This window comes from Gasterosteus aculeatus, chromosome 20 (assembly GCF_964276395.1).
Source record: "Gasterosteus aculeatus chromosome 20, fGasAcu3.hap1.1, whole genome shotgun sequence".
Taxonomy (NCBI): domain Eukaryota; kingdom Metazoa; phylum Chordata; class Actinopteri; order Perciformes; family Gasterosteidae; genus Gasterosteus; species Gasterosteus aculeatus.
The window spans coordinates 18,357,574-18,373,679 of NC_135707.1; the positions used below are offsets into that span (position 1 = coordinate 18,357,574).

General features: G+C 44.1%; 1 protein-coding gene across 4 annotated transcripts in view; it reads left to right on the forward strand.

Annotated features, from left to right (window-relative positions):
* The first annotated feature begins 537 nt into the window (after positions 1-537).
* LOC120810689 (TGF-beta receptor type-2) overlaps positions 538-16,106 on the forward strand; it is a 31,494-nt gene continuing 15,925 nt past the window's right edge. The window contains exons 1-3 of one of the 4 annotated variants that reach the window (XM_040165474.2): positions 538-847; positions 11,540-11,684; positions 11,790-11,983. In XM_040165474.2, the coding sequence (XP_040021408.2) occupies positions 745-847; positions 11,540-11,684; positions 11,790-11,983 (442 nt within the window). In that variant the 5' untranslated portion in view covers positions 538-744. Of the gene's footprint in view, positions 1,088-2,334; positions 2,550-11,539; positions 11,685-11,789; positions 11,984-16,106 lie in introns of those variants that run through there. The other 3 variants (XM_078095584.1, XM_078095585.1, XM_078095583.1) reach the window with 3 other exon arrangements.

Here is a 16,106-nt window from a genome sequence, read left to right on the forward strand (position 1 = left end):
GCTCTGAAAGCTCTTTTGGCAAGCTCAGCCCCAGCTGAGGGAATTCATCACTTAACATCGCCTTAGAATGATTACCTCCATGTTAGAACGCCTCCCTTGTCAATTGATTTGACACTGAAGTTAAAACTATTAAACATACATGGCGCTTAACACGTTTGCTAACGTCTGTATTACAGTTTAACAACACTAAGCAGACCGAGCACCAGTGAGTGAAAAACATTTTAACAACACAACCAAAACCGCAAAGGAACACCTGCACAGAGAAATAATAGAAAAACACATTGTTATAGTCATAGAGGTGTTCAGATTGTGTTATTCTATCAAATGTTTCTGTCACACCAGAAGACATTACATTAACTTACATTTCTTTGCAGGGAACTGAACCTAACTGTGATCTGTGTTTTCACCCAACAATTATAACGACATTCATTCTTTTCCAAAAAAAAGTAGGTGGGTCCCCATAACGTGACTGTGTAAACAGATGTGTGTGCCCACAACGGAAGCTGTTCACGCCCACACACACACACACACACACACACACACACACACACGCGCGCGCGCGCATGCACGCACGCACTCACACAGAGTCCTCCCTCCTACGGCTTCCTATCAGAGACATGTCTGCGCATGGATGGTTCAACAGTTGAGTCTCCAGCTGCTGAGCGGAGAGGAGCGCGCAGCGCAGCGGACGCGTCACACTCGATCCTCCGCTGGAGAACTCGCGCACTTCCACATTCCGCGTGAATGAGAAGCTTTTGCAACATGGACGGCCCGCGTCGCGCGCTGTCTCTGCGGGGAGTTGTATCCGTGTTTTTCCTCGCTGCGCTGCGGGAGCCCGGGGCCGCCGGTGAGTTGCTCTCGAGTTAAACGAACGGCTGCGCGAACCGCGGCGACGTCAGCCGCCGCACTGTATCCGAGCGCCGCGCGTCCCGCGTGTTGGAGTCCGGGAAACGTCTGAGCCGCGGGCCGCCTGGCGCAACAGGTGACGCACTCCGCGGCTGAGACTGCGCTCTGCAGGCGGTTACGTTAGTGCGCTGCCAGCCTGGTTCCAGACCAAGTGTTCTCTACTATGGGATCATGGAACCAGGTATTAGCTAATAATACAAGTCGGGAGAATTGATCATCTATTGAACAGTATATATGTACACTCTCGCCTTTCAAAGCTGGTTCTATAAATCATGTCGTATTTTTCATTTAAGGTGCTTCTTCCTTTCAAAGCTATTCGTGTTGTTATTGGACATTTGAGTTTTGGGTTTCATATATTGCTCTCATGCATCTCCTTACTTACATTGTTATGCATTATTTTTATACAGTAAAGTATATAAATTCGAATTTAAAGTAGAGGTCTGATGCACTTGAACGTAACGTTAGTTCATCAGCTCCTGGTGAGTGTCTAGAGGAGAAACTCCAGGTGAAAATAGTAAACATTTTGAAAAATTAACACCCTCATGAAACTTTCCTATATAATTATTCATTTAATTTTTGAAAACTTTGAAAACTGCTAGTCATTCAAAAACATGTGCTTATTTGCATACATTTCCATACCTGAAACCTGAACATTTGATGAAGTCAAAAATTCTTGTTTAGTTGACTTATTAGAGCCAAAGGGTTTTACAGATGGAATGTTGTATATCTCTTTTCATCACTCCATTAATCAGAAAATACTGTCAACAAACATAGAAAATTCTTTTTCAGCATATTTTCAGTAATACAATGTTGTATAAGTCATGGCTGCTAATAACATATGAACATGGTTCTCTGTAATAACTTTCAAACTATAGAAAATAATTAATCTGTTAAAGTGTTGAGAGTGTTATTGAAGCATAGCTTTCTCCATGCGTCACGGTCACAAGGAGAAAGCTATGCTTCAATAACACTCAGAGGGTGCGCCGGGAACCGCAGGGTTGGCGGTTTAAACCCTGAGTGTCCCTGAGCAAGACACCCAACCCCTAACCGCTCCCCAGGCATGTAACCATGGGTGAAAAAGGCAATGTAAGTTGGATAAAAGTGCCAGCTAAATGACATGTAATGTAAATGTCATTTCTGGATCAGTCTATTAAAATGTAATTGAGAGAAAGAATAAATATTTAAATATATCCAATCAAATACATTTTGAAGAAACAAAAGGTGATATAAGTGCAAAAAAAACAAAAAACTAGTGGATACCACCATGGTTAGTTAGTTACTTTAAGACAATATTTCTTTATATCACATTGTATTGTTTAAATAGGCAAATGAGGCATTATTCAATATGTTCGGTTGAAATTTCGAGAAATCTACATTCGCAAATAGACAAAGCAGTAAAATAAAAAAAAAGACACAAATACCTATATGTTATAGAGGAAAAAATATGACCCACCGTAGTGCATGAAAAAAGGGAACATTGTTTTTCCCGGGGTGTCTCTTCTCAAGTCTCCTTGTGTGTACGCAGCTCTGTACTCTGCAATCTCACATGTCAACGGTGGCTTTTAAACAGACTTGGCCACTTTCCATCCGTCATGCCAAACACCCCACATTCAGTCCTCCACAGAAAACTCTCTCTGTGACAGGTGGGTGGATTGAAAACAGCTTGAAATTTGACAATTCTGCCTTGGTTTCTGTGAACACACACCTCATCGTTCCCTACTCCCCTCTTCTTTTCCCCTGTTTCTGTACTGTTTGTTCCTGACCCCCCCCCCCCACCCCACGGTGCATTGGGCCTATTTTCAACCTGGAAATCCCACATACCAGAAGAGACTGTGTGGTCCTGCCTGCATTGTATGTGTCACAAATAGACACCTACACACTCGCACAAGAAAACACGCAACTTCCAGCCACATGGCCCACATGCTGCCCACCACCACACATTAACAAACTCCTTGTTATTCTAACTACTACGGAGCACCTTGGCCCTGCAGGAAGCCGCTGCCCCGGTTACCCAGAGCAACTTGCAATTTATTTTTTAATTTTAATCTTTTATTTCTGTGTTTGCTTTCAATTGATGTTGCAAACCGTTGGCTGTCACAGGAAGGTTCCTTCTTCCTTCCTTTCCAAGGAACCTCAGTGTCCGCACATAGGCCGCCGCCTGCGTGTCCGTTTCCCCATCCCTGTGCTCTGCCAAGGTGGGGCCGGAACACAAGCTATTCAGAGGCTCTCAATCAAATAGCCAAGGCGGGAAACTGTGTGAGAAAGGGGAATTGGATAAATACGTTCCTTTGAAAAACGACTTTCCTTTTGCTGATTCTTTCATTTATATTACGGCTTTCAATAGATTAAAAAAAAAATCTAATTAATCGCACATTTTAAAAATGTGTCGATTAATGGTGATTATTGAATGTTGTTGTTGTTACAATGTTGTTTTTAATGAATGTTTGTTTTCCTTGTGAAGACTAAATCTTACAATGGGTAATCACTGTTGTTTAATTCCTAACTTAAACTACACACATTTGATCATCTTGGAGGCGGGTTAAACTAGCAACTCTTCCAGCTAGCTTAGCCTAGCAGCTAGCTCAGCATAGCGGTGCATTAAGTGTTCCGTTTGCTACTCACCCCCCTTCTGTTTGACACATGGAGGAATTCCTCTTCACAGTTCTCCGCTGGATCTCGCGCCTCTATTTGTTTTACCGTCTTGCTTTCTCCAATGTAACTGACAGCTGCAGCTTTGTAGCATTAATCTCGATCCCATTAATCGCATAGATTAGGGGTTTCAAACTCACTTCAGGTTTGGGCCAGATACTGCCCACTTTGATCGAAAGTGGGCCAGACCGTCAAAATCATAGGGAGGGTTGGCGCGGACATTACGGCCATTATAGCTTTAAAGTCATTGTAATCGTTGGATATAGTGCTTGGGTTGTTTGACTTTGAAACTTGTGTGTGTGTTCCATCCAAACCACTGAGTGGTATACAGGTGGCGTCCAGGCAGTTTGAAGTGTATCACACCATACATGGTACAGTTGGTGATCGTTGATATGTACACGCACGTGAATGTCTGACGGACATCTGGACGTTACTTCTCTGCACCGGTGCGATCATGGCTGGATGTTCAGGCTGTAGGAGGCGTTGGCCGCGGCTATCAAGCGTTGATGAGTCATTATGACGATGCTAAACTGTTATTGTACAGCGCCCAGGCCTCGTTCTATCTGTCCAAGCGTTGTACTGTACAGCTCACACTCGCTAAATTCACTCTCGCTTTTCTGATTAACTTGAGTCTGAGAGTTGTGTGAATTCTGTAACTCAACACTGTGTCCTTCCTATTCATTGGCTGGCTGGGCGTCAACGGCCTGCTACGTGACTCACACGTCGACGGTGATCACGGACGTCGACGACAATGTGCATGGCGTCCGTGCTCATCGTCGGCATTGCACGTCGTTGACGCCACCGACCGTTCTCACCTCCGCCACAGTTAGCTCGGATGTTGTTGGCATCGTCGACGTGATTGAGGGAGCCTACCATAGCATAGCAATAGGCTGGCTCGATGTCGCCAACGCTGAACACGGACGGCGATGTGCAATGGCGTCCGTGCTCACGACGTGACATGTCCACGTTGATGGTGAGCGTGGATGTCATTGACGAAATGCGATGTGTATATTATATTTGTGTATACTTATATTCATTCAAGCTGGCTGGACGTTGACGATGTGCTACGGGCCTCACGCGTCGACGGTGAAGACGGACGACGACGTGCAATGGCGTCCGTGCTCACCGTTGGCATTGCACGTTGTCTACGTCACCGACGTCTGTGCTCACCTCCGCCGCAGTTAGGAATCAGGAAACATTTATTACCAAAATATGTCAGACGTACAAGGAATTTGACTTGGCGGTTGGTGCATAAAAGCAGACTGAAGAGCTATAAAATATAAGGCTATGGGTTTGTTTAAAAATAAAGTAATAAAAGTTCAAAGTTAAAAATAAAGTGCACCAGCGAACAGATGTGTGCCTCCTGCCAGATGGAAGGGGCACAAACAATTTTTGACCGGAGTGAGAGGGGTCGGCTACAATTTTAGTTTTTTGCCCAGTGTCCTAGAAGCGAACAAGTCCTGGAGCGATGGCAGATTGCAGCCGATCAACCTCTTTACAGAGCGGATGCAGCCACAACCAAGGACAAGGGCAGGCTGCAGCGTACCAGACGGTGATGGAGGAGCAGAGGATGGACTCCATGATGGCTGTGTAGAAATGCCCCATCTTCGTCTTTGGCAGGTTGAATTTCTTCAACTGCCTCAGGAAGAACAACCTCTGCTGAGCCTTCTTGGTGATTCAGGTCCTGGGTGAGAATGGAGCCCAGAAAACGGAAGCAATCCACAGCGGTGACGGGGGAGTCACACAGGGTGATGGGGGAAGGTGGGACTTCACAACCATCTCCACTGTCTTTAGAGCGTTGAGCTCCACGTTGTTTTGGCTGCACCACGACACCAGATGGTCAGACTCCCACCTGTAGGCAGACTCATCCCCACCAGAGATCAGTCCAATGAGGGTGGTGTCATCCGCAAACTTCAGGAGCGTGCTGCTTCCTGTCAGACAGGAAGTCTGTGATCCACCTGCGGGTGGAGTTGGGCACGTGCAGCTGAGAGAGTTTATCCTGCAGCAATATTAACTCAATCTTTTTGAGATCCACATTGATCACATAAGCCCAACTTTATTCTGTTGGGATGATGAGTTTGTGGATGACACCTAATCACGGCAGCAAGGAGACTGTGAGGTTCAAAATACCCGAGTCACCCACATAACCGACATGGTTTGGGATGATCAGGGACGACAAGGATTCTGTGGAAGTTAAAGAGTATGGTGATATACCAGGATATTACATGCCAGCAAAGCTGCAACAGTGGGCTTCACTGTGGACGTAGATGACACCTAAGCAGCGTGTCAGCGAGAAGACAGGTTCGACATAACGGAAACCACACATCACAGTCGGCATGGACGCAAACCCACATCACAGTCGGCATGGACGTTTGGGGCGACTGGGGGCATTGAGGAACCTATGGATGTACGGTGATGTACCAGGATAGTACACGCCAGCAAAGCTGAAACAATGGGCGGCTAAAATGACACTGTAGATGCCACCCGGGACATTCAACTATGCCCTGATGGCTGGAACAAAGATATCCTCGCTCCTCCACCCAAAGTTCCTATTTTATCGTATTTAGATAATAAGATGTTATGTGACATTTTATGTCATTGACAATCAACCATAAAAAAACGAGACAACAACCGAAAAAAGGGTCACATTCCTTTATATGGTACCAAAGGCAAACACATCACTACAAGTAATGGGTTATTGCAACACATTATTATTATTATTCAGTATCAGCTATAACATAACAGTGTAGGTAGTGATCCCTCATCATTGTACTGTAAATGAAAAACCCGAGTCCTTCATTGATGTTTGCCTAACCTACCGTTTTATTTTTTGCAAATGTTTCATTTATCCGAGATCTTGTGCCTCACATTTCTCGGCAAAAAACGAAATTCAAAACAGGTCGCGAAAACAGTCATTATGACAGATGTCCAATTTAAGCTTGGCCCGATACTTTTTGAATAGAGCTTAAACACATCCAACCGAAAGTCAAGAAGAGAATAGAAATGAATACCAGCTTTGCAGGAATAACAGGGGTACCAAATACGAGGAGACAAGATAGTAAACCACAACTGTTTGGAACGATGCATAGAACAAGCAATACATTGAAAGTAAAAACTCAGAAGAATTATTGTCAAATTGAACAACTATAAGATTGGTGACTTGATAACCCCCTAACCTCCATTAATGGTAACTTTAAGCTCTGGTATACCGCCAAGCAGGACTGCGCTACCGACTGGCTGCTAACACCTAAGTATCCGTTCTGTCCAGAAAGGCCGGAGTCCCTCTGTTTTCACACAGACCACATTGTCCTTCAGTGTGTGGAAGAGGAGAACAAAGAAGGGGTCAGCCACTTCGACCTCACTGAAGGGCCTCGCTTTGATTAGTGAGCCTTCCCCCCTCGACTTGCTTTGCCGACTTCCGGGGTCAGTTTGACGCAGTATGGATGCAGGAGGAGGGACGAAGGGGAACCCGAAGAAAGTCAAGGGGAGGGACATAAAAACGGGAAGGAACGAGAGGATTGCCTGCCAGTTGGAGGGAGTCGGGTTAAGAGGGAGTAAAGGGAGGATAACTTTCAAGACTGAACGGAGAAAGCTGGGCCGCCCGCTGGGGCACTTATTCAGCACCGGAGCCTTTTGCCAGTTGTCTCCCCTGGTGTCCGTGATGGGAATAGGGCCAAAAGAAGAAGATTTGTACTGCATGTTTCGCCTATTTCACCACTAAATAACAGACAATGATTTCCAGGGGTGTCTCCATTATTATACATTTAATTAATTAAGCAAAAGTCCATATTCTATATACGGCAATGACCTTTCCCCAAACGAGCCTTGCCAATTTGAAATAAAGCAAACTATTTTAACAAAAACATTTTCCAGGACTTTTCACTGAAGCCCAATAGTAGGCTGCGCCCGTCTGGTGTGCAGGTTCTTTCCTCTTTCCATTCCCATTTGAGCAGTTCGGAGCAGACTTTTCCTGTATACGGGTGATAAACTGCTGTCAAGTTTCCTGTCCGTCCTGCTGTCCACTGTGAGCTCACATCCTTAGTGGATTTACAAACCGCTTAGGATGTGAGGAGAGGGGAGGGGTAGACGTGGCCATTCCAGCCGATCGGTTCAGGCGCTTGGTTTGTTTTCCATACGACAAAACGTTTCTGCTTCACTTAAACTCCAGAAAAATTACATTGTTTCATTACGTAGATGCTTTTGTGTTGACCTTTCTAAATAAACATCATGCTGTATTGAAGAAGACTAAAATCTAAAGATTGAGATTATGGACTCGTGTTTACGGTGAGCAGAAAGGGGAGCTGGTCTCCTGCTGCGTTTTCTAAATTAGCGCCTCCTACCTGTGGCAGGAGATCAAGACAATTTAATGTCTCAGCGGAATGGAACAAAACTGCTTGTTACAAACGACTGTAGTTAATGTTCAATGAGCATGTGTGTTACGGAACTTAATTTACCAATGTAAGTTTGTCACTATTGAAAGCACATCATCTGACTTCTTCCTTTGCTCCCGTCATGACTGGAGCCAATAGCTAACAAAACACAGAATTGGTCATAAGACAAAGGGCCTATGGGGTGGTTTGTTGCGGGGGGGGGGGGGTCTCTAGAATTAATAAATTAATACTTGCATAAGGACAGTTGCAAAAGGAGACATTCAATATTTAGAGTAATGGTCTCATCATATTGCTTTATGACAAATAATTATTAAATGTATACCCTGTGCGTAATTTTACATTTTCACTTCAGGACACAGCATTAGTGCTATTTACTCAAGCGTCTTCAAATTAATGTTTACACCTTTCCTCAATTTCTTTGGCGCCCCAAAGTATTTGCTAATGTTAATCATTGGTCTGATAGTCAAACGGAAGCAGTTCGCACAAGCAACATTTCCCTCCCGTTTTAACACAAAGAAATCTCATATAACAATTACAGCCCCTTCAGGAGCCTTCAAGAGCCCTTAATGACAGTCCCCGTCTTCCTGTGACACACTGAGGTCACCATTGTTTTCATATTGTAATTCCTACACATGGAGCAGCAGTAGGGAAAGTGTGCATTCCCAATAAAAAATCAAAGCACTTTTGCAGCTGAAATAATGACTCACATACCAACACATCCTTCACGCGCAGTAGCTCATTAACTTTCCGCACCAGCACAAAGTTCAGGGAGAAAAAACTTTTGCCTCTAACTTTTGAAGATCACTGTGAATCCTGGGGATTTCCTTTCGTCTTGGTTCACGCTTTTTATCAATGACGAAATGATTGTATCTTCTCACAACTCTAACAATGTCAAACATTTTAGGCATGTTTGAGGTTGTCGTACAAATAGCCATGTATTCTATATTCATGTCCCTGAACATGCTGTCTGTGATGAACAAATATACAAATATTTGCATGAGGTGTTAAAGCGCATAGAGGGGTGGGAAGATGAGAGACGCGCTGTACAAGAACAATACATTTACCATTCTTAGAAATTAAATTAAAAAGTCAGTTCCCAGAAATGTCTACCTGTTACTTAAAAAGACGTGCGCTCAGAGAGAGTAAATAAAGTAAAGAGTTCAAACCAAGCAGCAATAAAAAAAAGTGAAACAATTCAATCGTTTACCAGCGAAGCTGATTGAGTAAATGTGAGCCTTATAATGCTCTCCCAATGTGCAAGCAGTGTTGCACAATAGTATAATGATGAATTGACAATTCAAAGTCTTACTGAGCTCACTGATTGCACGGAGCAACTCTGCCTCCATTGTTCTGGTTTTATTCGTTCTCTGTGGCACTTTGCTACACTGAACCTGCAGCTTTTTATTTGTCTCCGAGGTCGCTCTGAGCGCTCTGCTATGTCCCGCCCTTTGCCCCGTCCCCAACCACACTCCATGTCACCATGTGACGGAATGTGTCTTGAAAGTATATTAGCTGTGCTCATTAAACACAGAACCACACATCTAGTCGACGTACAACCAAGCAGTGAAGCCTCAAAGGGGAGTAAGTAGCGTTTGAAGACACAAGGGAGTCCAACTAGACGGCATTCAGACCCCTGGTCGGGTTTCACAGCTCTGCTCCACCGGCACCGCTGGCGTGTCAAATGATTTAGCGATACCACGGACTGCTCCCTGTGCAGTTGTTTTGACTATTTCTTGGATTTCAGACGTGTGGGGGCTGCCGTCACTGTTGTATGCAAGAAAAGTGCAGACTGGAGTTTGATCCTAGACTTTTTACGAGAGGTAGACCCGGTCGATGTGACGTCACCCAGTGGGTTTGTGGAAAATATGGTTGATCTGCTATATCGATCTGTCATAAGGAGCAAAGCAGCAGATACAAAAATCAAGTGTGAGTGTTAACAATGTGAACGGAAGTTGGGTGGATGCGAGTACATGAATTGTTCCAAATCCCAGAGGGCTCCAATTAGGTGGGGCATTTATTTCACAAATATCAGGTCCAGAAAGGCAAATTCTTTTCAAAAAGACCAAAGAAGGTCTTGCTGTTTATTTAAACCAGAAGTGTAGTAAAAGCGGATATCCATATGTGCAGAGCTGAAAGTATTTCAGTGCACTCCCTCGTGGAGCTGACCTACCTGAGACCAGGTTGGTCCCACAGAGGTCAGAGAGGTCAGAGTCAGAAGAGCAAGTCTGCAGAAGAGAAGGAGAATGACAGGGAGACATTGTGCTGGTTTGAGTCCATGTGGCTACCGCATGCAGCGCCTTCCATTAGCCCCGGGTGACGTATGAAACAACGCCATTGTATCTCTGGCTTCAACTATGGATCACAAATGCTGGGGCTTTGTGGCGTGACTAGTCACAGTAGTGTTTTTGGAGACTTTGTGATTAATTTATTACATGGGATCAACTTTGAAGGGGACAGATCAGTCATTGCTTACTTCCTGAAATCTGACAGTATACGCAAACAGATCAGAAAAACAACTTTCTTTAATGGATGAATGAATGAAAAAATAAGGATTTCTTGGTTCATTCAGGAAATTCTTGTGCTCAGGCAATTTTTTAAGATTCTATGAGGTTTTGTGGTTTATGTATCCGAAGTGGTTTTGATGTAAGAAATTGCTGTAGCTTGGCACAGGCTACCTATTGATTCAGCTGTGGTTGCCAGTGTCGGTGGTTTAGTGTGGCCGTACTCTATTTTTGTATGGCTCAATGGTTTCCTTTGGCCCCATCCAGCACATTTGAAGTGGTTGATAAAACCAGTCAGTGCTGCCTGGCGGAGAGGTTTTCCTCGTTGTGGTTGTCTGCGTTGACAATGGTGTACGGTCCAGACCTGGTTCAATTCAGACAGCTGAGGCTGTCCTGTAGTTGGGTACTGCGGGTAGTTTGCAGTCAGGATGCATCAACAGATTTCTAACAATGTATTCATTTTTTAAATTTTGTTCCAACTTAGGAAAGTAACGTTCAGTCAAGCCTTATGTTGCTTTATCAGAAAAAAAGATCTCTCTCAGTCACTCACAAAAGAATAATCTCATTTTGTGAGAAAGAACTATGGCTATCAGGCGGCTCAGTTCATGCAGACCAGGCGGCAACCTCTGGTTCTACTGAGGGAAGCCAATGCGAGAGTGTCATCCATCGTCTCTATTCTCCAACTGAAGGACAGACTTCTGTTTGTAAAAATAAGTCTGATGACATAGAGGTCTATAAGAAGATGAGCCTTCCGACTCAATGTCCAGTTCCTCAATACCCCAATAATGTTCTTTTAGTAAATTACTCTCTGTTCAGAATCAAACAAACCAAAAAGCTGAGTATGCTTTTGCGCAGGTTGACTTTGATTGACAGGTCACTGCCGCCACCAGACCCGTATACATCATCCCTACGTCACTCCCCGCATTCCAATTATGCTCAATTCTGTTTATTGGTTGCAAAAAAACAAAAAGGCAATGGTGAAGATTGTATTTTTTTATGCTTCCAGCCAGAAGAACTTTGTGTACCGATGAGAAAACAAATCTTGCCTGAAGCATGAAGCTAACCTGACGATACTGTGTGTGTTTCCTGCAGGGATGCCAACTTTATTCTCCATGAATCAGCTCTGTAAGTTCTGCGACGTGGAGCTTACCTCCTGCAGCGGCACGGGGACCTGCGTGTCCAACTGCTCTATCACATCCATCTGTACGGACCGCGTCGAGGTCTGCGTCTCCATCTGGTAGGTACCCGCGCGTGGAGCGCCCCCTCTCATCTGAGAGATGGGATACGACCCGTTTCATCCTAATACACGCCGTCTAAACTATTTTACCCGCGCTTCTCTCAGGAGAAAGAACGAGACCGACCTCTCCCTTGAAACCTTGTGCCACAACCCATCCAAGCCGCTCTACGGGGTCATGCTGGACGACTACAACAGCTCCACCTGCGTGATGAAAAAGAAGAACACCACGAGCGGGATGGCTGAAATCTGCTCCTGTAGAGACGTGGAAGAGTGTAACGACAAAGTCTTATTCATCCCCGGTGAGTGAATGATGTATTTAAAGGTCCACTTGATACTGCTGGTATTGCTATTTATATCACCAACAAAGGAAATGAAAAGACCAAATGAGTGATGCGTTACAGATATGCTGACAAATAAATAGTTACCACTTATTGGTTCTTTACTCTCAAATGTATCGTTTGCCGGCGCAGAAAAAAAGCAGACAAATACTTTAAAACAACTTTTAAATCATTTTGAAGCGATGTCTAGTTGCCCAACTATAGAATCAGCTGCTTTTCTGATCTGACCTGATCTGACCTGTACTGTTTCAGAACTGTCAACATTTGCCGAACAGAACAATCATTTCGCGCTCTTCAGTGCTTGTTTGCCTTCTGCGCCGTTCCATTTCCTCCGTGATGTGCTCGGTCGCTGGTGCTTTCTTTATCGGTGAATCATTATTCCCCCCTGTGCGGTTGTCACTACGCTCACGCCGCTCCTTCCACCTTCTCTTCTCTTTGACCACTGATGGAAACTGTGTGTGTGGGTCTGTGCTTATGTTTGAGTGTCACAGTGCTTTCAAAAGTCATTCTTTGTGCCCACTGTGGCTTCGCAACCGCGCAGTTTAGATTTCCTGCATAATGCACCGTCATCACAAACAGGAAGTGGAAACGTGGGATCGCGCATCACACATAAACACCGGCCTAAGGGGGGATCCTCAGGACAGGCAGCTGCAGGGTTCAGTGCGTGGTGTTTGGCTTCTGAGAAGAAAGTCGAGTGTCTACGTCAGCATCTGCGTGTGTGGTGTAGACCGGCCACGCTGGAGAGCTCAGACATATGGTTTCCTGTCTGTGTTTAACTCAAATAAGAAACATCTCCAGCACATGGTGAACTAGACAGAGAGCACCTCCGCAGTCCCTGGCAGTGCAGGTCTTTGGTGTCACATTTAAACTATTTAGCCTGAGTAAACAATACTAAAACAATATGGTGATTTATCAAATGCATATTTCCTAAGTGTGGTTGGTTTACCAACAACAAAAGAGGCTATAAGGGGATGAGGAAATGCCACAAATTCACTATTCTCCCAGTTTATATATAAAGGCCGGTTTGTCATTTTTAAAGTGGGTCCCCAGAAAAGTGTGCGAAACATGTCTAATGCAAAATGAGCCTTCCACATCAGCTGAAAAGTGGTCAAGTGTTAAGACACACTGACTCTGAGGGTCCTTTTGGGGTTGACAAATACAACATTTCTCTCACCCACACGTATGTTTATTTTGACAGACACACAAGATTACTGTCGGTAAGAAACAGAATTGGTAGAGCTACAGTAAGTAATGTATTGAAATAACTTTCTCACAAAACCCAAGCAAAGAGGCCAACAACAAAGGCTAAAGTGATACAACCAAAAGAAGACCTTTCCTGAAATCAACCCAAAACACAGATAAAACCTGACTGACACAAAGAAGACAGGCCGTGGTTCCCACAGCTTTTCGTTTTTAGCACCTTGGATGATATAGAAGCATTGAAGGCCTCTGTGCCCCCCCCCCAAAAAATGGGGTGTACCTTTTGTGTTTTGAATTATAATAATAATAATAGTATATAAGCTCTATGAAATATTACTTTTTCTTTCTAAAATTAATACATATCACCTCACTTTTCCACTTTAATTAATTTGTTTCTTCTTTTTTTACTGAAAATGAAATAGCAATACAATTAAATTGTAAATTAATAATACAAATTAACTTAATTTCTCTGCAAATAACAAGTTCAAACAACATATTTCCCCACATATAACAGCAGGTAACATAATCATGTTCGCAGAATCATTAATATTTCGGGGATGAAGTTGAGCCCCACTTATAGTTCCACTGCGCCCTCCTAGTTTGGAAACCTCTGAACTAGACAGAGGATTTTCTCGTATTGTGATCAGTTTAACCATAGACAAATACCCTACGTAATTTATGAGTCCCTCAGTAACCTAAAAACTAGATAGATAGCGTTGATTATTGATTAATAACCTCCCCTACTTGCCTCCTGTGGTTTGGCTGCACCCCTTGAATCCTGCACCGCCCACGCCAATGATTCGCTCAGAGCTTCCGATCTGCTCGGGTGTTGTGACAAGTGATGACTTGTTGGTACAAACTGTCTGTTAATTAGAGCATCGTTGTTCACACGGCCAGCAAACTTTTCTTAAATCTACATGAAAGGTAAAAGCGGCCAAACAGCCACGGCGCCAGGTAGTGGCGAGATGAATGCAGCCTTGTCGGATTCATTCGACACGCAGCATGTTTCTTCTATCGTCTCGTATAAATGACGTTCCGGTACCAAAAGCCTCTGCGAATGAGGCCACACGCTAGAGATCAGTACCGTGATCAATGAGCATTAAAAACAGCTGGAAGCACGGAAGCACTTTATGCTTTACAAGCTCCGTCAAACGAGTGGTTTCTCTAAAAAGTGAAATGTGTCTGTCAGCACGCCTGTCTCACTGAGACACGCAGCCCTGAGGCGGAGGGTTGTGGTTCCTCCCTCCCATTGAGGACACGTGCAGCAGGAAGTTGCTTGTTTACTGGAACACTGACAAGACTTTTTCCTCCACAAATGCCTCACATTTTTCTGCGTTACGTTCTTGTGACTTTCTCGTAATGCTGTTTCTGTGTGCGGTTTATGTGAGTCGTGGTGTTGGTTTATTCAAATGAAACAAATGCCGCCCCGAGGGACTGAACATTGTCGTATTGGTATCAGCAGCAATAGATCAGAGGCCACATTCAAACCCGGCAGAGGGAAACTCTTTAAGTACAGGGGCAAGTGGACCCGAGAGACATCAAGGGCGCTTTGGGATGTGATCACTTAGACCACGTTTTGTTGACGCACCGCCTACTAAACTGGCGTGTGCACATGTGAGAATGGGTTGTTATAATGGAAATAAAATGTCAGCAATTAATCTGTTCACATACCGATCTGTGAGCGCTGACAGATCCACACACCAATAAAGTGAAAATCAAGAAGTAGGGGCGATAAAAACAAGTGGATTGCTCACGTTTGTCACATTAACATCCGAGGTGTGTTGATTGATTCCCAACAATAACTCTTTCATCGAGTAACATGATAGAATATATTTTACCTTCAAAGTTGCCGGTGGCTTTGCGCAGCGCAGTAAATGAAATCTTCTCTCAGCCCATAGCTCGTAAACTGCTTGGATGGCTTGGCACAAGAGACTGTGTAAATAAGAAGCGTTTGGTTCCTATTGGTTCGTGCATCGCCGCTTCGAGTCCAATCCGTCCATCACCACCTTGCATCACGGCCGTTGGCATGTTGGGTTTTTTGCGAACATTAAACATAAGTGACCATACATGAAGGAGTGTCGTACGGCAAAAAGCGCGCCCCGCCTCCTGGTGAATGTGACTGTTAAATGAACCCAAATTGACTAGAAGGACATCGTCCTTCATTGAAGACTATGATTGAGACCATCAACTCATGATTACAATGTTTACTGAGGAAATAAATGAAGACAGAAGTTGAGTCATTTTCTCACAGGCAAGCAGAGGAGTCGCCCCCTGGTGGCTTCACTCTTCAGAACTGGAAGTTGTGGACTGGACACAAGTAACACAATTAAATCATTCCAGTATGTCGAATGAAATATTTTGTTTGCGGACCAAAATCTGAGTAGGTGGAAACAAATTTTTCTTTTGACTACTATATCAATTTTGTATAAGCCTGGCCAGAATTAGGGTACTTTTCAAAAATGATGTCTTTCGCAGCCCATCAGCATTATCGTCTGTCAATGCTTTCACTCTGAGACTTGTGCCTCGGCAGTTGTTTCTAATTAAGATCGTGTAAAGATGATTTCGCCTCCCAGCCAGTGTCAGTTACACACGTGTTCTTCACAGTCACATGCTATTTGCTTTAGAGCTGCATTTACAGCTGTGCTCTTGACAAAGTCATCCCGGCTACGTGGACGCACGCTATGTGAGGAATGAGATTGTAGGCGGAGCCAATTAATTTCCGGCAAGTCTTTTCATGGCTTATTTTGATATTTTTCATGCAAGGAACTCTTCCTCGTGACGTTAACTGGTGATTTTCAGACAGAAAAATAAATAAAAATAAGAAAAGGTAACGGAAGAATTAATTAGAAACACTTTTGCCAACAAAATAGAAAGAGGATAAGGT